At 50.4% G+C, this 23,738-nt stretch overlaps 1 protein-coding gene across 1 annotated transcript in view; it reads right to left on the bottom strand.

Moving 5' to 3' along the window:
- LOC310905020 (uncharacterized protein) overlaps positions 1 to 23,738 on the bottom strand; it is an 84,617-nt gene that overhangs the window by 51,810 nt on the left and 9,069 nt on the right. Inside the window, exon 3 of the mRNA XM_083850558.1 lies at positions 14,694 to 14,784. Coding sequence (XP_083706684.1) covers positions 14,694 to 14,784 — 91 coding nt within the window. The remainder of the gene's footprint in view (positions 1 to 14,693; positions 14,785 to 23,738) is intronic.

Raw genomic sequence — 23,738 nt, 5'->3', positions numbered from 1 at the left:
TCTGTGCAGTCTCAGGCATTCCCACAGGCGCTGCACACACGCCGGCTGCAGCAGATGCTCCTGCTCACCGCTCCTCCATCTACCATTGATCTGTCATTACCTCCCTGCTCCGGGGGAGCTGCTGCAATGAATCCTGTCCCTTGTCTTCCTGAGGACTGCTCGGCCAGGCAAGGGCCTGCGCTGCCTTTTGTGACCCGTGTCAGTGTCTGAAGGTGTTTGGGGTGACCCAAGCCTTGTCCCCCCCGATCCTTCCAGCACAAAACCTGCTTTCACCCGCAGTTCTAAGGGGCCATATTTCCCCCTTCCCCATGCCGACAGCTGAGTGCTGAGAAGGCACTTAAGGCGACAAACGTGCAAATCAAGACATAGATTCTGGACTACAGAGCTTAAAACATGATCACATCTTGCCCAGGCTGTGAATGGGCTCACTTGCAGAGCTCCCCCCGTCCTGAGACCCTCCGTTTCTCCATTCCCCTCCTGGGAAAATCAGAGAGGCCAAGGGCTGCTGGTATAGCAGATTTGCAGGAGTGGGAGTTGAATCAATGAGGCTCTGAAAGCCAGTGGGGAAAGTCATTCTGCACCTTCCTGACACCAGGAATAAATGATTCAGTGGGAAAGAAAAAAAAAATAATACAACAACCCTCAAATGAGGCTGGAATTACCCACTGGAGAGATATTTCATCTTGAGGAATTGGGTTTGCAGCAGTGTTCATCTCACTGAGCCACAGCCAGGCTTTAATATCCAGCAAAAGGTCAAACCTAAATGGGAATTGTTACAGCTTGCCGGGGCCCCCGCCTGCACACATGCAACGCGCTCCCCAGGCCCTCGCGCGCCCAGCCCTGGAAACGCTCCTGCAGGTTACAGCGCTCCAGGTGCTTGCAGGTCTTCGAGTGGCTCTGCAAACATTCATCAGCCCTTCCCACCCCTGCCAAGTATCATCACGCCCAGTTTATTAGCAATCATCTTCCCTGCTTAATTTGATAGCACTTGCCATCTTGCAAGCACGCTCTCAGCCCTACCTTCACAACCTCTCATCTTGCCAAAGTCACGGGGCCTGGAAACGAAACCCACAGGGCCCTACCTGCAAAGGCAGGACCTACTTGGCCTGACCCTGCAAACTTTGCCTGCCCTACGTGCGGTTCTAGAGCCGGGAACCTTCTGCCACTGCAGCACCGCGATTGTGGTGGCAGGCACCTGGATCCCCAAAGGTGCTGCCATCCTCTTTCACCTGCCTCCTCCCCGTATCCATTTGTAAAAAGGCCACTCCAAATGCCAGGAGCGGGGCTGCGCATCCTTCCCCTTCACGCCAGTTTCTAGGGGTGTTCTGGCACAGCCCTCAGCAAAAGCTGCACTGCAGTCAGTGCGGGGTCTGTGATACTGCTGAGCTCAGGCAGCAACATAAAAGTACCACAGAGCCTGCTGCCCTCCCGTCCCCAGAAGGCAGCCATAAGATCGGCTGAGCCCATCCAGCACACGGGGAGGCAGAGCAAGTGCCCAGAAGCCTGAAGACATTCATGCAGAGCTTTATTCTAAGGCCTGAGCCTTGCTGCTAGGGGCACTCTGCTGCTTTAAGGGGCCAAAAGCAGCGCAACAGAGCTTTCCTCCCCCAGAAGGAATGGCAGGAGCACAAGGCACAGCAGAAGCTGGTCCCTACACCAAATCCAAAGCCTGAAACAGGCAGTGGGGCATGGCTGGACCACAGACACGCACCTCCCTCCCTGACGGGTTCCCAGACACAGTTCAGCCCAGGTCAAAGCACGGGAGCACAACCTTAAAAGCATCCTGCGCTCACCCCCCTTGGCAGAGGGTCTGCATACAAGAGGAACAGTCTTGCCTGCTTGGGTGTCTTGAGCAGGGTGAATTTGGGGTGAAGGCTGGGGGCTTCCAGATGTTTCCACTCAAGACATCTATCTAACTAAGTGAGGCACCTGTTTATCGTAAAGGAAGGTGGGATTTCAAGGCACTTGAGGGCTGCAGGAGGTAGCTGTCAGTTCCTTGATCATTGGAAACATCAACGCTTTAAATCTATTTTCTGTGCAGAACTGCAGAGCCCTTCTGCCAGTGCCCTGATCCTGACCCAGTGCCCCGGCAGCCGGCTCTGCCCCTCGCTCCTGACCTGTTGTTCCACTCACCCCCGGAACCGCAGCCCTCTCAGACTTCTTATTTAAGGAATTTGTTTTTATGAGGATCACATTGCACATTTGGGTCAGCTTGGTAGTACTGAATCTTTCTGCCTCCTCCCAGCCCCAGTGCGTACAAGTCCTGGGTGGTCCTTTGGGGCTGTGGGAGCGTTCTCATCATGCCCACCTGCCTCACGGCCCCCTGGACATTTTTGTTCTTCCCACTTCTGCTTTGGTAATGCACACATTGCCTCAGTAATTTGTGCTCCTCTTCCACCCCTCGGACTCAGCCTGCCCTCTGGGAGCTCAGCATCCCTATCCCATGCAGTAGCAGAGTTCTCCAGGAATGAATTAGGCAGACAGGAGGTGGGAGGGAAGAAGGAGGTACCTGGAGAGCTTCTTGCCTCCTCTTCACCATCCTTCTGCATGACAAAGGTGAGGGATCAAAGGAAGAAGAAGAGGGAGTAAAGCAGATGAGCAAGCTGAGCACAGGGGGATTTCACCTAAAGCTGGGCTGACAATCTGTTTAAGCACTGGGGTTTATAGCAAGCCTGGTCCCAAGCTACAGGCACATCACGGACTCTGTAAGGGAAGAGGTGAGAACTGGCAACTCTCCTGACAGCTCCGTCTCATTTCTGTCTCATTTCACCCAACATGACCCGTAGCCCTCCTGCTTTCCTGTTCAGGAGCATACTAAACTCAGCCAATGCACCTCTGTCCTGCCCAGCCATCCCAGCTGCCCTCCCAGCCCTTCCTGATGAGCAGGCTGCCACCCAGGATGGGCAGCATGCTGATGCGGACAGACACCCACTGGGGAATCACCTGAAACTACCGCTCTTAGTTTCACTTGTGACTTAAGCCAGATTTCATTATGTACAGAAGGATTAAATTTTGCTACGGCTAAGACAAGAAATTTTTTTGTTCAAATATTTACAGTTAAAGCTCACCAGAAAGTCAACAAGATTCTGCTGGACAACACTCAACTATCCACATCCCCCAAAGGAAAATAGGGCTTTAACATGGTATTTAAAAAATCCAGAGACAACCAAAATTCAACCTTCACGATTGTTCCTGGGCCAAGCTGAGTCTGTACTATACATCCACGCCTCTGAGGGAAGCAGAAGCAGTCAGCTGGAAGAACTGCCTGCCTTTTTCTTCCTAGTAATGGTGAACATGAGGACGTGGCCACAGTGGGTCAGCCAGTCCCTCACACGGCCATGCTAACAGAGGAGAGTCTCTGAGCCACAACCAGCAGACATATACTTGGGAAGCCAATGCTGTGGAAAATGTGGTCTGATTGCTTCTCCCTAGGTTTGGCCTTGTTGAGCTGTTTGTGTCTTCTGGATGCAAGACCTCCCTGGCAACGAACTGGAGGTGCCATTTAGAGATCTCGTCCTTTCTATTCAGGATGTTTAAATTCAAAACTCTAACTTGTGGTTGGCAGGGAGCGGGGCAAACAAACAGCAGAACGATCAGCTGTCAGCTCCTGACAGCCCGGTGCAGGGCAGCCAGGCTGGCCAACAGCTAACCCTGCTGTCGGTGGGGAAGGGCTGAGGCAGCAGCTCAAGGGCCTGTCACAAGTTTAAACTGCTCAGGTTTAAGCACAACAACAGAAAATCAAAAAACAACAGACAGGAAGTGTATTGTAACATTCAGGCCATGTTCCCTCCTCTATGAGGTCCGTTGATTGTCCTCAGATGCCTCCTGAAAGTCAGCCTCTCATACACTCTCCTGTTTGGTACCCACCTCTCACTGCCACGTTGCAGAAGCGATGTTCTACCAGCAGAAGGAAGGCTGGACTCACCCAACAGAAACCCGGGGGCTTGGGGGTTATCTCTCACTGACCCAACTGCCACTGACTGCTTCTAAATACGTTTTCTTCTTACCCCAGCCCTAGACCCTTTTCTTGGCACGTCAATCTCTATCTGAAGCTTCCCTCATTCACCTCTGCAACTGTTTATGTTCAGTGTGTGCATCTTAGGTTTAATGGTTACCTGTGAGTAATACAGCTCAAGTTTGTCAAAGTTCCTGTGGCAGATGCAGAAGCTCAGGTAGATTGCTCTCTCCCTTCTCTGCTTCTTTACTAAGGTCAAGGGGCAGCAGAGAGAAGCTGATCTACTGATGAGCACAAGCCGAATCCTTGTGCGGACAGCTGTGAAAGGAGAGCAGACATCTTCAGATGTTAATCCCACAAGATGAAGGCCAAGTTGATTTAACAGCTTTATTTCCCTGGGTAGAAAATCAGCTTCCCCAGGGAGTCAGCAAGTTTCTGAGACTCCTCAAATAGGCAGAGCTTTCCTGAAATGAAGATCCTATCTTGGAAGATTTCTCATCTATCTCCCTGTGCCCTGGGCACTGCATAAGCAAGGTCTGTTCACATACACTCTGTTCTCTCATGCAACTGTGTCCTGCAAAAGGCTCAGCAGCAGCCGCATCCCATGCCAGCTTTCCTCTGCTGGATGCAGAAACATGTGCGTGCAACCCTGGTGTGATCCCCCAAATCCACCAGGCTCAAAGAGACTGCAGGAGTGTACACAACGCCTTCCCCTCGGTCACCACCACCTTCCCCCTCTGATGATGCAAGCTGTGGACCTCCAGCCAGCAGCTCAGCATTCCCCCCATGCTGCAAAACAAGGGAAGGCTGGGGCGGGAATGCAGACAATATCCTAAACAAATCTGCTGTTTACAAAGTCCCCTGTAAACTGTTTACATTGCTGGGGAGAAACCATGGAGGAACAGCAGCTGGAGCATGTTCTTCCCAGTGCTCCTGTGGGAGTGGAGCTGACGCATGTCTGGAATGGGTGCAAACATATGAGGGAAAGAAGAGGCAGCAAAATCCCTGCGCCACCCACTCCCCCAGCCTGCCAGGACCTCTGTGCGCACACACTGCCTCCCTGAGCTCACTGGAGGGAGCTGGCGTGGCCCTAGGGCATGAAGCAGGGTGGCTGTGTCAGCTGGAAGAGCTGCACGCCCCAGGAAGAGCCAGCCTCAGGCTGCAGAGCAGTGCGTGGGGCGCGAGGCTGGTCAGGGGCTGCTGGGCGAGCTGCCTCCAGCTGCTGAGGGAAGCAGACCTGAAAGAGCCGGTCCTGCACCTCCCCTGGAGCCCCTTGGCTCTCAGAGGCATGTGAAGTGTCTTGTGACTCTCATCCCATGGAAACTCACTGTGTGGCTCACAGGAGTCAGGGAAGCTGGCCTCCTGCTGTATTATATACATGTATAAAGAGTGGTTGAAAACGGGGCCTCAGAAATACCAACAAGAACATTTTCAAGCCCTGGCATAAAATAAAAGCCTCAGTGTGCCTCTAATCTGCCCTGCTTCCTGTCCATGGAGCCCCTTCAAAGTGTCTGTGAACAGCAATGCGTCAGCGCAGCGCAGCCTGCCCGCGATCCCAGGACAACCACGGGGAAGCCACGCGACTGCCCAAGCCCATCTGGGGGCTGAATCCAGGACAAGAAAGGCTTTGGTGGAAGAGACGGGAGGGTTAAAAGTCAACCAGCCTTTCCCAGTGCCCTCACAACGTGCCTCGCACTTGCAGACCCTTGCACGGAAGAAAGTGTTTGTTACATTACTTGAACAGCTGAAAAGGACGTGAGAAAATATGGGCATCTCTCAAGGAAGGTGATAAGTGCTCCAAGGCCAGAAATAGCATCGGGGGGGTACGTGTATGTGGGGATGGGCAGCTAGCTGAAACAGCAAGGACGTGAAAATGTATTCCGTACACATGATATGGCAACGCTGACCCAGTAGTTGGAAAGGAATACAGGTGCGATGATTAACAAGGCAAAAAGAGTGGGCACACTCACCCATTTGGTGCTGAAGGCCAGGCAGAGAGAGGCACGGAAATCTCTTTGCTCACATAAGCAGGGGGTAAACGATGTCCATCCGCATCTACTCTCAACTGTGTCACCAGGAATCTGCTGTCAGAGCCAGTCCTGCCCTCATTCTGCACTCAGTTGGTCTTGCTGGGCCCAGGTGTGTCCCCCTCTGCGTGACGAATCCCCACCATCTCAGCTGGCAGGAATGTCAGAGGGATCTGGAGGGCTCCTCAAAGACTGAACAACAACAAAGAAACAGGGAAAAAACACTCTCGGGACAATCCATAACTAAAGATATTGTCAGGTTCTTTAGCCAAAGCAAAAAAATTTATATCCAAAACCCTTTTTCATGATCAAACACAAGACTGCCCAACCCAACAGATCGTTTTGTTTTTTTTTAGTCTTGGTTCCAGAAGATTTTGCAGTTAAAAAAATGTCATACAGCAAAATGTCTGAACAAAACAGTGCTTCAGGAAAAAAAAAAATTGAAAAAAATCTGTTTTCAGGAAGTCAGCAATGACTGAAGATCTATTCCCACAAGTGCTGGGTGTTTTACCCAGCTGGAATGACCTGCATTTGACTAGTTTTGCAAATAGCTTTGCTTAGCCCGCACATGGCGCAGTTCCAGTGACAAAGCACCTTCAGATTCAAGGCCTTCCAGAGAAGCCTCAGCCTGTAGGGATACCCCAGTGCTCTCAGCCTTGAGAAACCCACTTTGGAGGCAGGCAGACACTGCTAATCCAAGCTAGAGTCTTTCTGTTTCCTTCCGTGTACACCGGTGCCTACCCAGGTCTCTCCCAGCGGTGCCTTCTCACCTCAGCACCCATCATTTCACTACGAGATGAGAGGCAAAGCCATCGAGCTGCTAGTTTTGAGTGTTCAGGCTATGATTTAACATAAGCCTTCAGAAACTGTGAAGTGAAGCAACTCTCTGAAAAGCACTTATGCTCCCCCCTTGCACCCACATGGGTTTGTTATGTGAGGGAGGCTCATAAAACCTGCTTGGGCCAGCCCGATGAAGACCTTGTTTCCTGAAATGATGCTGAACACAGTTTGTCTTTGTGCTTGGAGTGAGGCTGTGTTAGCACCAGTTCTGCAGCTCTTACTGCTGACAACCATTGTCACAAATGAATCTTTTTTTTGTATGCAGCAGGGCTCTGATGGATGTAAAACAGCCCTGAACATTCGTGTTTGCTTGCAAGGGCTTTCTAAAAGGAACTCCAGATGCTAGCCCAAACACCTCACGCATTTTCCACTTCAATTTTAATTGTTGGCGCTGATGATCACTTCTTTTCGTACGATCAGCTGCCAGGTTCTGCCCTAGAGTTAGCGGTCTTTCAGAGCAAGGGAAGTGGGAAGACATTCCTTTACGTAAAATCCCTGGTGCAATCAACTTGCCCAAAAGATCCCTCAGGCAAAGGCGGAGAGAGAGTAAAGCAAGTTCGTGTACCGCAAATTCACTTAGGCTGGTGTGACAAGCCCATCAGAAAGCATGCGAGAAAGCATCCTGTTGATGGCAAAGGTCTCCCTGACATCGGTTAAGCATCTCTTCCCTTCCTGTTCCCAGGGCTTTTATTGCTACGAATCATGAACACACTGCCAAGATGGCCATGAATTAAAACACAAACTTTCTCAGCACGAAGCTCCAGTCCCATATGTTTGGCGATGCCCCAAAACCAGCTGCTGTAACGCTGTCGCAGAGAGCTACCTAGCCCAGCCCTATCCTTTTAGCCCCCTCTGGCACCTCTGGAGCTTGGGCATTCCCCTCTCGGCCTCTGCACAGACAGGGGACTGGCACAGAGCAGCAAAGGGCTTCTAACCACAGCTCAGAGGCTCAGCTCGCTGCCACTATTTGCTCTTTATTCGGGTGGGGATCAGAGCCCCCTGCAATGCGGGACAGGAGCCGGAGCCTGCCCTGCACATCCCTCACCTGCTCACCCAGCATGCTGCAGACGTTCCTCCCGCTGGGCAGCCGGGCTCTCTGAGGGCCCTTCCTCGCATGGAAGCATTCAGGAATTCCTCTTGTAATTAATTCTCCGTCATCCCCGCACAGCGTTCCCGTGCAGAGGAGCTCAGAAAGCAGAGTGGCACAGAGCAGCAATTAAGGGGCAAAGACAGACTGCAGGGAAAGGCACTGCAGGTCACACCTGCGCTGCATCAGAGCTGCTCCGGGAGAAAGCCCTTACCAAGCTCCGGAGGGAACGGCAGCTCCTAACTCAAACCCGAGTAATAAGATGATCTTGTAGGGGGAAAGATTAATCATTATTGGCAGCCAAGAATGTGCAAGTCTAACAAAAGCCAAAGGTGTGGTTTTTTTTATTTTTTATTACAGTCCAATGGCGGCTGGGAAGGCAACGTTAGCTAAGAATTATTAAACCTATTGCAAGAATAAATTTTCTTTGAGCCAAACCATAAAATGGGAGTAAAATCCTCTTAAGCCAGTGACATTTCCTAATGGAACAGACATTATTATTTTTTTTGCAAACCAAAAAAAAATTTAATAAAATTGCATTAGATTATTAAGTGAATAGATTAGGCTCCACAATGGAAAATATTTACTCAAGCAAAACCCGCTTAATTTAATACCTGCCTCAATTAATTTTTAAGTTTGGGATTATAATTGGACAGAATAATGACATTTTATGCTTGTATAAACAGGGACTCGTGAGCCCTGTTTGCCCAGAATTCAGGCAGGAGAAGAAGGATCTAGGAAAACTTTACCTTGCTAACCCCCAGGTAACAGCAGGCTGCTGTACATGCCAGTAATGAGATGGGCAGCTCTTGCAAGAACGTAAGATATAGGCTGAAGCCTAAGTCCCTTCTCACAGCTGGTCATTAAATTTCCTGAAATGTCTGACCAGGAGGTCACTACTGATATTACAAAATAGAAAAAATACTACAGAAAATGGAAATTGTTTCCTTTGTGAACATGGAGGCAGAACACCAAGTTAAAAGCACGATGAGCTTGTGCTTCATTCCTTCAGCACGCAGGGGGGATCTGCAGCCAGAACTGGCTTTGATCCACCTGCCAGACCTGGGATGAAGAGAGTGCAGGAGCTCCTTGCAAAGACCTGCGAGTTATTAAAGACCTCCACTGGACACTGCTTCCAAAGTCGAAGCACAGGTAATTGATCCTTTTACACCCCAACATGACTGGCTGGAGGGCTCAGTCTGATGGAAAAGAAAAAAATAGACAACTTTGGCTACTGCTTTTAGAGCAAGCTCCCTCAGGGCTTTTGTGCTTTTCCCTCTCTGCCAGTGCGGGCCATGGGGAAGGCAGGTGGAAATCCAAGCTCCAGAACACCCAGGTGGGAAAATAAGCCTGAATGGTCACTCCTCTGCAGCAGGCAGACAGCTCTGTTCTGTGGTCAGAAGCTTTTTTTTCACAGCTTACCATCCTCTGCAGGTTAGGGTACATCGAACCCTCAGTCCTTGGCTGTTCTCCCTTCCCTCTCAGCAGGCGTGTGCTTAGATGCTCAGAGCTTTCAGGTCTCTCAGAAGTTGCCTGATCCAGATGCAGTGCCCTGCCCAGTGGAGCTGAGCCCACCAAAAAAATGTCTGTCTCTACAGAAGTCACCCGCTGCCCAAGGGCTGAAACCCACCACCACTGCACTGTCTGCCTCCTTGCTCGTCTTTTTTCCAAAAGCCATCCTCGAGGCTGAACTAACGCACGTATGAAGCGCTGACATGCTCAGTAACTGCTATCCATAACTACTCATTAACCGCACCACAAGCCCGATGCGTGGTTCTCCTATAGCTGGGATTTCTGGAGCAGCTCCACATCCTGCTGACTTTGCTGGGGAGCAGGGAGCGGCCCAGTGTTGGGGAAGAACGCCGGGAAGAACACGCTGGTTGGCTTACAGCTGGCAGCCGACTCTGATATCCTGCTCCTGTTTCCCCTGGTGTCAGAAGTACACACTGCATAATAAGCAGTAAGAGGAGAAACATTTGATTAAAAAGCTTCCTGCCTGGAAGCAATTCTAATCCTGGCTCGACTGGCTCAAACTCAGCCCCAAGAGCGTACACGTTATATATAAAGTCTTTGGGGGAGGAATATGAGAAAGCATAAGGGTTTTATTTGACATAGACCCTGCTGGCATATCAGAGCTCTGTTGTTTGTGTTTTCAAGACAGCAGCCTTGTTAACAAGTGCTGGTGAGCGCAGCAGCAGCTTGCAGGCTTTCTGCTGAGTTACTGCTGGGGTTGGTCTGGCTGAACGTCGTGTGGAAGGGTCAGTGGGGACAAAAATGAGAGAGAAGAGGATCCTATATTGAAATCTTTCTTATATTAAAGTGAAAATATTGAAGGCTGGATGACAGTGACAGAGAAGCTGAGAAGTGTTTCAGCCCCACGTAGTGCTTAAGTACAGGTGAGAAACAGAGAATACGTGACAAGAACAGAGAGTCTCTGAGCTACCTGGTAATCGTGAGCTGGGAGTTTGTCAGGAAACAATCTCACCAAGATGATGGGCAAACCATACAAGGTAACCGTAATTCTGAAGGCCTACAGAGTCAAATGGCGATCAAAGAGCCATGCAGGGCCCAGAGGAAACAGCATGGAAACCAGAATCCTTCTCCTAAAGGCAAACAGAGGCAAATTACAGCACAACAGACCTGTCCCAAATCACCCCCTAGGTCCCAAATGCAATTGATGAAGGACTGTGCACGTGATGTGCTGACTGACAAGCCTGGAAGACTGTCTGTGGGAAAGGAACAAGAAGGGTAATTTCATTGTCATGTACCACAGGGGGGTGTAAGTAAAAACACAGCATGAGAAAATGACAGTGTATCTGTCTTAGGTCATTTACATGCCCAGATAATCTGTGGGAGGAGAGCCAAAGTTGCTACATTTGACAGAGGCAACACAACTGCAATGCGCTTGGGAAATGGAAGCTTACACACAAGATTTGCATGCACTAAAACTAATCTCACGTTCGCTGCTCCCAGAAACTAAAATGACCAGACTTAGTAATTTAGCCTCCCAAATAAGAGCTCTTTGCCCCCTCACTATGGGCTGTATCACAGGTGCAGCATTAAGTCACGATCTCATCTTGCTGAGCACGCCACAAGAATGCCGCAGAGGGGCAGTTCCACGCTCAGAAGTGTCCGTACATCCCAAGGACACACTTAAATGCAACAAAAATACCATGCACAGGCTAAAGAGCTAAACTGTCATGAAGGCAGACGCTGGGTAGCAGTAGCAGACATCAGGTATGTTGGGGCTGGTAGGCGATGGAGCACAGCAGAGTTTTTAGGAGGGATCTGGAGGATGGAGAAAAGGCTCTGTGAGTGTTTACAGGTTGCTACTCCCCTGCAGAGGGAGTGACACGGGAGGAACATGCAGCTGCATGTTGGAACTGGCATGGCTGCCAGACAGGCAGGGCTCTATCTCCATAGTGGAAAATTTTGATGAGATGGCTCAATGGAGCAGGGCTGGATGAGGCCGTCTGTGGAAGACACAAGCACTTCGCAGTTTGGGTGAAGGAGATGAATAAGGGGCTGGTGAGACGTGTCCTGCAGGACCTTTTAACATTGCACTGCCAGAGGTTCCCAGTGAAAACCCCGACGATAAGGGTCTGTGGTACTCCACACGGAACTGAGAAGCTCGACAGCAATCTGATCGCTCAGAGAAGCTGGGAACCCAGAAGGATTCCAGCCAGGCAGACAGGGAGGAGGAGCTGGATCTTGGAGATACCCTTCAGGAAGAACTGGCTAGCTCACTGGTCAGGGTATGGGTATTTAGAGAGGGGTCATGTTAAAGAGGAGCCAGGTGCTGGGAGGATGGTAAGAAAGATCAGAGACATCAGGAAAGGTAGGAGGGAAGAGCAAGCAAGAGAAGATTAAAAGCTCCACTTCGACTGTGTTGAGCTGAAGCCAGTAGGTGGATATCCACGAAGCGCTGTCAGAAAGACAGACTGAATTAATTTGGACAGCACAGGACAGGCAGGGAGCAAGGCAATCACTCTGTGAGTCATCAGCAGGAGATTACATATGCAAAACTTGTAAATAAGGTCACCCAGAGAGGGAACACAGAAGAGGAAAAGAGGGAGGCTGGGTGAAGGGTGAGTGATGGAGCAGGTGAAGCAGCCAGCAGTACCTGAAGACTGTTGAGCAGGACAGGCACAGCCTTACAGACATCGCTGCGGGGGAACCCCGCCCTGTGGGCAGGGGGGAATAAACACAGCCCCACCAGCTAGGCTGTCCCCTGCGGGTAAACATGCTATACTAAGAAACATGGAAAGGGCTCGGTAAGCTGCTGGGTCCTGGTTCCCCAAGGGTGAATTTCTGCCTCAGTTTCCCTGCCCCTGAGTGTAGACACAGACCAGCTCTTGCAGCTGCAGAGACCAAACCTGGCAGTGGTAAGAGTCCATATTCTTGTTTGAGCTCTTCAAGTCCCCCCAGACACAGCTACAAGCTCACTTCCAAATCCAAGGAGAGGGAGAAAAACATTGTTGGCGGCCATGGGGTGGAAAAGACAACCACACAGCTGTAGCTGGCAGGGAGTTGTGCCGGGAAACCGAGCATGTCCAGCATTCCTCAGCTGCTGCCCAGATGCTGGAAGAGAGGGATAATGGTTGTGATGTGCAGGGGCAGGAGCAGCGGGATCCTGAAGTCACACTTGACCCCAGATCACAGCCAGCTGGCACGACACTGTATGTTGAAATTGCCCATTTACCTGAGACTGCTGGCTGGAAAGCAGAGACAGCATGCAGGGAACGTCCAGGTTAACTCGTCATTGGCAACAGCCTCCAATTTGTCATGAAGGGACTCACACAATTTACAGAGGGAGGTGGGGGTCTTTGCAGGTTTTAGGCAGCTGCCCTAAGAGCTCAATAATGCAAAGAGACTCTGAAAAAAGAGGATCCATTTCTAGCCACGTAGAGACTCTTAGCATGAACAGCAAGCCCCAGGCAGAGGGAAGGGAATGGGGCACTGGGAACGTACCAGTGGGGCTATATGAAGAGGACCTATTCTGGCACTTAAACCAGGTGGAAGCAACTTTGCTGCTGTCTAATCTGAGGACAATGAAGAGTCAGATGTCTTACAGCCTGGAAAGGCCTGACCAAGTCAATGGGGAAGAGCAAGTGAGGCACTGAACCACTTAGATAAACGGTCTGGACGTTATTCTGTTTCTGCCTGCATGTGCGCGGCAAAGGCAAACTGCTTCTAAGGTGCACAAACCTGAGGGAAGCAAGATGTTGTGCAGCCTCAATTCATAAATGAACTATGCCAAAAAGTGATTGCCTCTCTCCCATCACTTGAAGCCAGTAAATGTTAAATCCTCAGAAAACATCCCTCCCTGACTGACAGGTACTCTGCGGTGAGCTGGTTCCAGGGGCTGAGTAGCAGAGGTTGTCTGGAAGCCAGGCTCCAAGAAGTACAGAGGTACAGCCAGGACAACAAAGCCTCGTCTCTCCAAGCAGCCCCGGCAATTCTGAGATTTTTCTATGAAGCTTCATTTACAAAGAGAATCAGGGCTGCAAAACACAGCTTTGTCCAAATTCCCATTACAAGACTTCATCAGATCATTCTGGACTCTGAGGCCGCTGTCTCTGCACAGCAATAGCCATTATCCTCAAGCTTTGTGTGTGTTTATGTTACCCTTCCATTTTCCCTTCAGATATGACAAGCAATTCTTAGAACACGGGTTATAAACTCTTCTGCTCTGGAGTTCTGTCACCTTTGATTGCACTCAGACGAGGCCAAGGATGTAGTCGCAAAGTAAATCAATAAACAACACTTAAAGGGGTCCTGCAGACACAGGCTGGGTGCAACGCCGCAGCCTTCTCTGTCCCCAGCTAGATGTGAAGCACTGGAATAGCTCATGTCCATGGGGCCTTCAACTAATTTGGGATCTGAGCCCCAAGAACATAACCAGATCCTACCGGAGTAACGTGAGCATGGAACAGACGGCACTGGGGAAGACAACAGGCCTGCCTCTTTGTCCCATCCTTGCTTGGAGAAATCCAAAGCCCTTACTGAGCGCCTTGCTGACACGGGGACCAAGCAGAGCCGAGCAAACGCATCAGGCAGGGGGAGCTGAATCCATTCAGGGCTCCACGAAGGCTGGATTCAGAAAGGGGCCACACGCCACTCACTGCAGGCACCTAGGGCCTCTCAGGCCTGCTGTCACACAGAGGGTAACACAGCCACGTAGAGCACAGCTGGGGTGGATTTCCTCGGGAAGCCAAGGCAGGTAGTCATAGTCAGCCCTGCGGGCGTTTTGGCTGCCTGGGGCTCCTTGTGCCCCCACCCAGCAGTCCCAGGACGTGCTCCTGGTCAGCCTTCCATCAAGCTACCAGGGCTCTACCTCTGTAAGCGGCTCCTCCAACTGGGATCTTAACAGACCCCGTCCGAGCAGCCCGGTCTGGTGGCTGAACACATCCCTAAGGAATAGGAAGAGCAGGTTGTTCATCACGTGCAGCTGTCCTGCTCTGCAGGACCAACGTGGCACGCGGGGCGAGGGTAAACTCCTGGAGAAGCTCCCAACAGAAACCCTACTTGAATACACTTCCAAAAGCATTCACAGAGCAAATTAACTCCACTGGTTGAATTATTTGGATTTTGGCTTTTGATTTCAGAATCAAAAGCTGTGTAGACACTCTGGTGACCAAGAGGCAGCAATGCCGTCCCCACAATCAGAAAGGAGGGCTGCTGCCCCTACTGCCAGCATGCTGGGAGAACGCTCCTGTCGCTCGCCCACCTATCAGCTCCTGTTTTTCAGCCCAGCTGCGTTCCCAGCTGACATCTCCATTACCTGTTTCAGTGTGCCGACAGTTACATCGGTGTGCTCCTTGCACTGACACAGGGCATCTGCTTGCTGTTCCCAGCTCCGCTGCCTTCTCTCCCTGTGAAATAAAGCAAATTATTCAGGGCAGAAGTGATCTCTTATTTTGGTTGTCTTTATGTTTTGGCGTCTGTTCAGCACGTTTGTGCTCTGCTTCCAAATCCAGCATCGCCCATGCAGAGCCTGGCGAGGGGAACATACAGCTGCAGAATACATACTCGTCCTCCGCCCCAGAGCACGGCAGGACCTCACTCTGAGCAAGGTTTTTTGGTGACTCAGGGAGCGCTCCTGCAGGCTCTGCTCTTCTTTTTAGCGTAGGCTGTCCTCACTCCTCAGCATCTCCGCGCGGGGGTCCCCGAACCCTGCACACAGAGCTATTTCTCATTGCGTGTAACACTGGATGCCACGTGTGCATCGCAGAGGAGCTTTGGGATATCAGCCTGGAAAGAAGGCTTCTGAGCTGAACTGAGAGACCCAGCTGCCCAAGGCCATACACATGCCATTCCTGCGTGGCCAGATCTCCTCCTGAGTAGCACCAGACAACTGAGCTGTACTCAGCACTTGGATGCCTCACTCTCTCTCTGTGCTTCCAGTGCAACACTCCGTGCCCTTCGTTCAGGCAAACCCCAAACTGAAAGTGGCCAAATTCCTCCCAGTTTCCGTTCAAAGCAGCACCTTGCTCCCATAAATCCCCGCAGAGCAAGGGGAACCCATTGCACCCTGCCCAGGCTCACACTGAGCCCAGTGACATGATCACAGCGCTGCTTCCTACCAGAGCCCCTTCCCGCTGCCACAGGGACCTGCTCTGGGAGCCTGCAGAGCCGAGCACCTGTGGAGCAATTAATTAATACAAATAATCACTCATATTAACCGCAACTGGAATGCAACTCTTCGCATGCCAGCACTGAGGATGTGCTGGCTCAGGGCATAGCTGCAGTGCCTAGTCCCTGAGACCTTTGCGTGCTCTCTCTGGCTGTTAAGAGAATCAGGTGGTGTCGTTCCTAGAAGGTGAATAAATTATTATTGTAAATTACTCTGATGAAGTGGCTTTTATTAGAAAGCCAGACACAAAGGGAGCTTGCTGATTGGCTAGCAGTGATGTCATACCCAGCACAGCACTCAAATGCAGAGATACGAATTTTCTCTTCTATATTTTGTGTGCAATTTTCATTTTATACTGGCAATAAAGCGTCACCAGCAGAGCCTCTCACCCTGTGAGTGTGGCGGGGGGTCTGTACTTCTCAAGTGGCTGATGAAAGCAAAGTGGCCTTTGTTCCTCTGTCTTGCAATGAACCTAGGGCTAACAGTTTTCACCCACAAAGGCACTGTGGTTTATTGCTCTATTAAATCCCCATGCTCAAATTTCTTAGATGGGCAGCAGAGAATCTGGCATTTTTTGACTTGCACGTACCTAAAACCATTCTGATCACAGAGATTTTGCTATTTACAAACTAAAGCTTACAGTGCAGATCAAGTAACATCCCGGCTCCCATTCTGATCTTCGGCAAAAGGCAAGAACAGGGTTTTGAAAATAACCAGGCAGCAAACTTCCAGCAAATTATTTTGAGGCTTCACATCTTGGCTTTTCCTCTCTGCAAAGCAATTGTGAAATTCTCGGTGAGCTTTCAGCGAGGCATACCCAGTGACCAGCCGGCTGCGTGCTACCATTTCTCTTCCCTAATTGAATGCCCTATCAAACTTAGGAAGTTTGCCTAGCAAATGTTCCAGCTTTAATCATTTCTGGATGCAAACAGGCAAGCTGGTAGGGCTTGAATACTAGAACTCAGTACACATGAAAGCGCCACTCGCCTCTCTGAACTGGAATGAACTTTGAAATGCCAGCAGCTGGGTGAAGCGTGCCTCCCCAGGCTGCGGTCAGCTCCGCAGCTACACCGCTGCTGGGCTCCAGCCCCCGCTGAATACGCAGACCCAGGGGGAGCAGAAGGCTTTGCACGTGTTACGTATCGCTGAGGTGTACATTTTGACAGGTGGACCAAGTCTAACATTTCCAGCACTGGGAACGAGTTTCTGCTTATTCCCCCTTGATGATGGTTCAAAAGTCCTTTGTCCTACGAGGACACAAAACAAAACACATCATTTGGAAGACACAGAACGTCCTGAAAACCCCCAGAGATTTGCACTGATGAAACTGGGCACTGAGGGCTGCTGGAGAGCTCAAAAATAGTTGGATTTGGTGTCCCCATCCTGAGGTGGTGACTCTGCAACATCCTCAGTTCCACTTTCTTCCAGGTGGTGTGAGGTTGGAAATCATTGTCTCTTATCGCCTGGAGATTTGCTGAGCTGCCTGCCCCTCGCAGATACCAGCAGCTGCCCTCAGGCTCCTAAAAGTTGAGTCTGAGGCGTTTTAAGCCCCGAAGGTAAAGGTGCAAGGGATGTGCTTCTGGGAAAGAGAGGCTGTGAGAGCCTGACCATGAATCAGGAAAAAAGAAAGAGTATGAAGGCAGAAATCCTTGGAGAGGATGTTGTCTGGCTGGGACACATGGTCAGCATCAGCAAAAAGGGTACTGGCTCTCAGGTTTAAGACCTGGAACAGATTCAAATCACCCCTTTTAGATCTGACCTCCCTTCCTGTCTGAGGAAGACAGCAAAGAGGAGAGGGAGCCATGAATCTTGGATCCGGTCCCTGCTTTGCCGTTGCATGGCTTGGCCTGACATCCCTCTTCGCTTTTAACACTCTGTGCGCAGAGCAGAGAGTTATTAAATGCACCAGAAGATTCTCAAGTAAAACAATTTCATTGTTTTTAAGACATTTGTTATAGCATCTTTGGCATTCTGGCTTGGACCACCACAGACCAGAGCCAAGAAGTTCAGAACAGCCTGTGGATATTGAGTTACTGCTCAGAACCAGATCAAGTTCCAAAACCGCAACCGCTGGCCAAAAAAAGAAGCCTCCACAGAGCAGAATACACCCACGCAGATGGCGCAGACATCAAAATGATCATGCTGGGCCTAACTCTGCTTCCCTTCCTCAAACAGAGCAACATCCTTGCTCACACCTTTGATTTCAGTAGCTTTATTTCCCCAGATGAAGCAGCCAGGCTCTGGAGGAGAATATGGTGCCACCTACTTACCACTTGCCTTACAATGAGAGGTCCTGCGTCGTTTAGCTTTGTAATGAAGTTGTTTTTGATGTACCAGCCAGCTCCTCCCTCTCACTTGAGGCTTGTATTAGAATCACGGCTGGATTATAACACACAGTAAGCTGTTCCGGGGTGATATGAATCAAAGCCCTGAAAGTGGGATTCCATTTAATTAATCGCAGCTGACAGATGAAGGTATTGATCGTAGATTGAGAGGTTCAGTGTTGGCCTGGAGGATAATTATTGCACTGTGTTAGGGGGATGTTGTTGAATTTCGAGCGATGTGGGAGGGAGGAAATAAGCAAATAATTGTTTGGATCAGAAATAAGCAAATAATTGCAGCTAATTAGAACTTGTGTGAGCACCCCGAATCTAGTTAGAATAATCAACCAACAACAGTTTGATCCAAATGAAAAAGGAAATAACTGCCCAGAGAGATCTAGATGGCTCCCATAAATTCTTCAGCCCCTTGTCTGGGACAAATGTTTTATGGAACCAAGGGCCTAAATAGGGGAAGCGGGAAGGGGAAACAGGCAAGTTTATTGATTGGGAACGCTTGGTTTTGCCCAAGATGTGAGTTAAATAGAAGGGGTTGCTGAAGCTGGAGGATGGCAAAGGGCACAGGATAAGGGGAGATGCTCTCGCCTTTGCCACGCTTTCTCCTACCGTTGGCGCCATGCCGCCTCCTGCCAGCCCGCACAGGTGGGACTTCAAATCCACGAACAGGGCGCCGCGGGGCTGCTCCGGGGGGATCAGCCATGCGACTGCTGTCGCCACAGGGATAATGAAAGGTATCTAGGCTAGCAGAGAGGGCAGATGGAGGCAAAGCTGCAGCCAGCAATCTGTGTGCACACACCGACCAACCCACTGCTCCCTGTCCACGGGATCCCCATAATCTCCCAAGGCAGACCTGCTGTTACAAACGCTCTCATCACTAACGCAGCGGGGGCAGCTAAGCAGGGAGAGTGAATGATCTAGCAGGGGGTTAATAAAAGGACTGACGCAGAACAAAAAAGCCTGTCAGACGCCATAAGATGTGCTCTCCACCCCTTCCACCCCTAAGGAAATTAAAAATTGTAGCCTGTGGTGTACACTGTTTGCTCAGCGGGACTGGACGGGGCAATGGGATGTGGAAGGGTGGGATGGGAAGGGGAAGGCTGGGAGTCAAATCTTTGTCACGGCTGTTCTTTCTGAGGCTATATACCAAGCGTTGTTTTTTAAAGGACCAGGATACCTGTCTCTCAAACCTGATGGGACCAAGCCACGTTTCTGTGTGCTGTTGCCAGCAGCTCATCCTGGAGAGAGTCAGCTGGATCCTGCCAAGCTGCTCTGCCTGAAACCAAAGTCCACACTCGCATGTTTCCATGGAAATGGGAAGAGAACAAATGCCTCTGACATGACACCCCTTTTCTGATGTAGATTTGGACCATTTCTAGCATTCCTTCCTACCAAAACCCTTCAGGACTGGATATTTTGCAGGCAGGACCAAAGGGAAAAAAACCATAATCCTATGAAAGAAAATGCACCATGCTTTCTGGTGAGCAGCAACTGAACTCTAAAGCACGTTAATCTACTGAAAACACCGTTTGAGGCAAACAGTGCTCTCTTCTCACACACACTAAGCACAGCTCAGTAATTCGCAGGCTCCTTGTTTCGTACAAGTGGTTAGCGACGAGCTCTTCCCTCCCCTCTTCAGGCTGTTTGGTGCAAAGTTTCCAGAACCATTCCCCCCTCCAAAGGAACAAAATCCCCGGGCTCCCAGGCGAACCCCCCGCTGCCGATTCCTGCCCCTTATTGTCTGCTTTGCCCCGTGCATTGTCTCCAGCCTCCTCTCACAGCTCTGCAGGCAGGCAGGAGCTGCCGGGCTGCGCAGCACAGGCCCGCAGCGCCCTCTCCCGCGGGCCAGCCCGCCGCAGACCGTGCGGCGCCGCACAGCCGGACGAGGGTCGCTGCGGCACCCAAAGCACCGGGTGCGTACGGCCCAGGAGCCCCGCTTGGTTTCGGGCTGCTGTCCCAGTCCCAGCTCCCCGCCCGGTAGGCAAGCGGCTGGGTGTCTCTCACCTGGCAGAGCTGGCGTTTCACGAGGGCTGATGGCTGCAGCACCCAAAATAGCAGTAACTTCCAAGCACCTTGAGCCAAGGCCTGTGGCATTTTGGCAAGCGAAGGCAGAAATACATGCTGGTGCGCTGCTTTCTATCAACTGCTGGGCACTTCAGATAAAGGCAACCTCTACTCACAGAGGCTTGCCGGGGGTCTGAGCTTGGCACCAGAGGAGCATGGAGCGCTCAGCACCCAAGGTCTGACTGCGTCTCGCAGCAGGGACGACTCCCTGCACCGTTACTCCCCAGGCTGTTCTTGCCCTGCTCAAGCCCCTCGCACCAGGAGCCCCCAGCAGCTGGCTCCTGCCTGCCCCAGGACCTGCACCTCTCATCCAGGAGGACATGCACAGAAGCATCGCATGCTTTGGGAGAAGAAATAGGAGAGATCTTTTGCAGACCCAAAGGTAAAGCAATGACAAGTTTGGTTCCATAGGGAGTTTGCCTGGATGGTTTGGGATTATCAGCATTTTAAAGGACAAGTGCTGGAAGGCAAGGGTATGAACGAAGGAGCTTCATGAATACAGATACGCTGCACGGATAGAATAAATAAAGCTCATCTACAGTCGCCATTTCTCTTTCCAAGTGGGTGTAGACAAGGTGTGCCACCTCAGGAAATCCAGAAGAGAATCAGACCTTGTCAACAGAGGCTGGACATTAATCAGTGTCTGAGATGCCAGGCCTGCTAGAAGCAGCTGGCTGAGTGCTTCCCTGCTATCAGGAGTGACATGCTGGGGAAGTCAGCCTTCCTCCACAAGGAGCAACGCTCCCAGGAAGCAACAGATTTCTGGCTGGCACAAAAACACTTGCAAAGCAGAAGCACTTCTCCCTGACCTCGCTGTAAGGGACTGCAAAAAGTCCTCAGCATCCCAGCCAGCGGGGTCACAGACCTGGCTACACCCACGGGGTGTTCAGCACCATACTGCGGTCGCTGGAATGAACAGTCAGCAAAACAAGTTAGAAAGGGGAAATAAAAAAAAAGGATTTCAGTTGACCAGAGTATTTCACTTGTCCTAAGAGAAAATGAGAAGCACGGGGCTGGGCGTGAGCGAGAAGCAGCAGCTCTGGCCACGCAGCGCTGTGCGGGGTCTCAGCCTTGCTCTCCCCACCGAAGGAACTCGCAGCACTTGCTCAGATGCATCCTCAGGTCCTACCCTGCTGGAAAAATGTTTTTTTTTTCAAAATATTGCTTCCTGCCACGCAGAAATACAAATCACACATCTTGTATAACGTTATGTACTCTTAGAGATCTGTCCTGTTGCAGCCCCAGCACAGCCAAACCATCCCGCGCCACACCAACCTTATTTTGCACATTACCTTAGCTCAGCTCACTTGGCACCAGCACAATTTTCTCTGGGTTTGGAAAGATTGTTCCTGCTTTTCTTGCCATTGTGACACATCCTGCGCACGCCGTGGGGGAGGCTAGATGTGGGCGAGTGCAAGCCGGTCTTACGATGGCAGGTTGGCTTCTCTGGGGTTTTAATGGGGCTGAGAGCCTTTTCCAAAATCTACAGCAAGCTGGTGGGCCCACGTTCCTTCTGTGCGCTGCTGATCAAGCCCCGGGAGACTGCATATTTCACCGTCCTCCAAGTCTCATTTGTCTTACAGTTGCAGTGAGTGTATGTGTTTGTGGCTTCAGTGAAATATATGACTCTGCTGCTAGGCTATACGAACAAGAATTTATCTGCTCAACAGATTCTGCTGGCTTCCAAGTGCATGATTTATCCTGGAAAAAAACAGCCTAACACTGACAGGATCTCCTGGTGGTACTTCCAGGTGGCCTGTTGTGTGCTGGTGATAGGTTTGATAGGTTTGGGTTTTTCTTTGTTCTTTTCCTCTTTGTGTTAGCCCTCCCACCACTGCCAGCTGTGGCAACAATGACAGCAATAAGCCTTGGGGCACACAGATACCAAAAAGTGAGTAAATTCCCCTTTTTGTGCTCTAGGCTAAGGAACGGGTCAACTCCGTATTGCCCAAAAGAGACACAGGTAAGGTCCACACGTCCCTGACTGTCACTGAGTACTCACATGTACCCTGACAGCCAGCCCCGTGCCATGCCCAGCAGCGACAGGCCTGGAGACCTGCCCTGGATTTACTGTATCAGCTGGGGTCATGCAGAGTCCCACCTTTCCAGGTACTGAACGTCACAGTTTATTTCTCAGGGGTGACACTGCAGATGAAAAACAAATGCACAGAACTGACAAAGGGAATCTTTAAACAAATAATATATTTTCTCTTTTAGGTATCTCAAGAGATGAACAGATCTAGATTCACTGGGCTTGACCTTAGTGACCTAAGTCCTTTCGCTTGCGTTGCCCTTCTGACTCTTCCCCCTTCACAAAAACACCTCAGAGTCTTCTGCCACGCAGCTCCCAACTCAGCACCTCCAGGGGCCCACACCATGTTATTTGTAGGCAGTAAAGGTAGTAAATTTGTAGACTCCTCCGGTGTCCCACCATCCTGACAGAGTAGCAAGTATTTGCAATTGAAGTTTTTTGAATTTGAATTGCTCTGTCTTATGCAGTTTTTTTCTTTCTCAGATTCCTCCTAACTGCACCCAAAGTGGGCACACAGCTTGGCTCTGTCTGATGCTCAATTTTCTGCATTTTCTTTTGCTCAGAATAAGAGTCTCATTTTATTGGTGCCTCGCTGTATTTACGATCAGCAAAGTTGCTCAGGGTCCCAACTGCGCACACTTTTGTCCTTTTCTTGTCATACAGATATAAGCTGCAGCATGCCGCTTCAGCAAAATAAGCTAAAGGCATTTGGGGGGCACTAACAGCAGCATTTTACAAATCCTTGGGGATTTGATCTCCTTTTACTTAGGAGACCTTCTGTCCTTGAACTACAGTTTGAACTTTCCACATGAGATGACAATTGCTGAACATTCCCGTGCTATTTAGAGGCGTCTTTGCTCCGTTGATAGTGGTGACATTAACAGGAAAGCTGTCACTGTCCTGCCACTCCACTTACAGGCAACAGATGACTGTCACCTCTCAGCTCGTATCATCGGGCTGTACGTGTAGGGATAAGGCTGCTGTGGACCAGGTGTGGCACAGTGATGTAAACCAAAACCATTCTCTCGTTGGCAGATCTAAAGGTTTAAAACCATTTGGAAGATCTGGAAGGAATCTGGAGTTGACACATCCTAAGTGTCTGAGCTGGCTCATTACCGGGGGGTAGACAGCACAGACCTTTCCAAGGTCAAGGGGTGACCTCATTCTAGGCTGGTTCCCCCAGCTCTTGTTCGAGAGTTTGCGATTATGATCTGCTGCAGCTCCTGTGCTGAAGATGTCTCTGCACCTGTCTGCAGAATGTGGCTGGTATTAGAGCAGCCACACCATTTGCTAGGTTAACGGCTGGACTTGATGATCTCAGAGGTCTTTTCCACCCCAAATGATTCTGTGATGCCACCCGTTACCCACCAGCAGCACCACTGCTGCTCGCTGCCCCGCCAGATACGAGTTGCTATTTCAGTTCAAACATTCACGGGTGCTGCGAATGTGACAGTCTATGTTTAAACTGCACTCCAGAGCCAGCTGGGAAGTGGGTGGAAATGAATCTTTTGTCGAATAGTTAAACCCCATTCTCTCCAAATTAATTCACAAAGAACATATCCCTTCATGGATTTTGCAGTTAAAAACAAAGCCAATCTCTCCACCCCCTGCATTATCTGTCAGTTGGGCCACAAAGAACAAAAGAGCTCACTCAGTTGTTACTCATTTGATCACATCATGGAGAAAAAAAAAGTCTTGGCTTTGAGCTTGGTTCTGAGCTGCCCCACATCAGTTTTTCTACAGTTACATCCAAACATTGTT

This window comes from Anser anser (genome assembly GCF_964211835.1).
Source record: "Anser anser genome assembly, chromosome: 10".
Classification (NCBI taxonomy): Eukaryota; Metazoa; Chordata; class Aves; order Anseriformes; family Anatidae; genus Anser; species Anser anser.
Note: the sequence above shows the minus strand (reverse complement) of the source record. Positions and strands in the feature narration are given on the sequence as shown.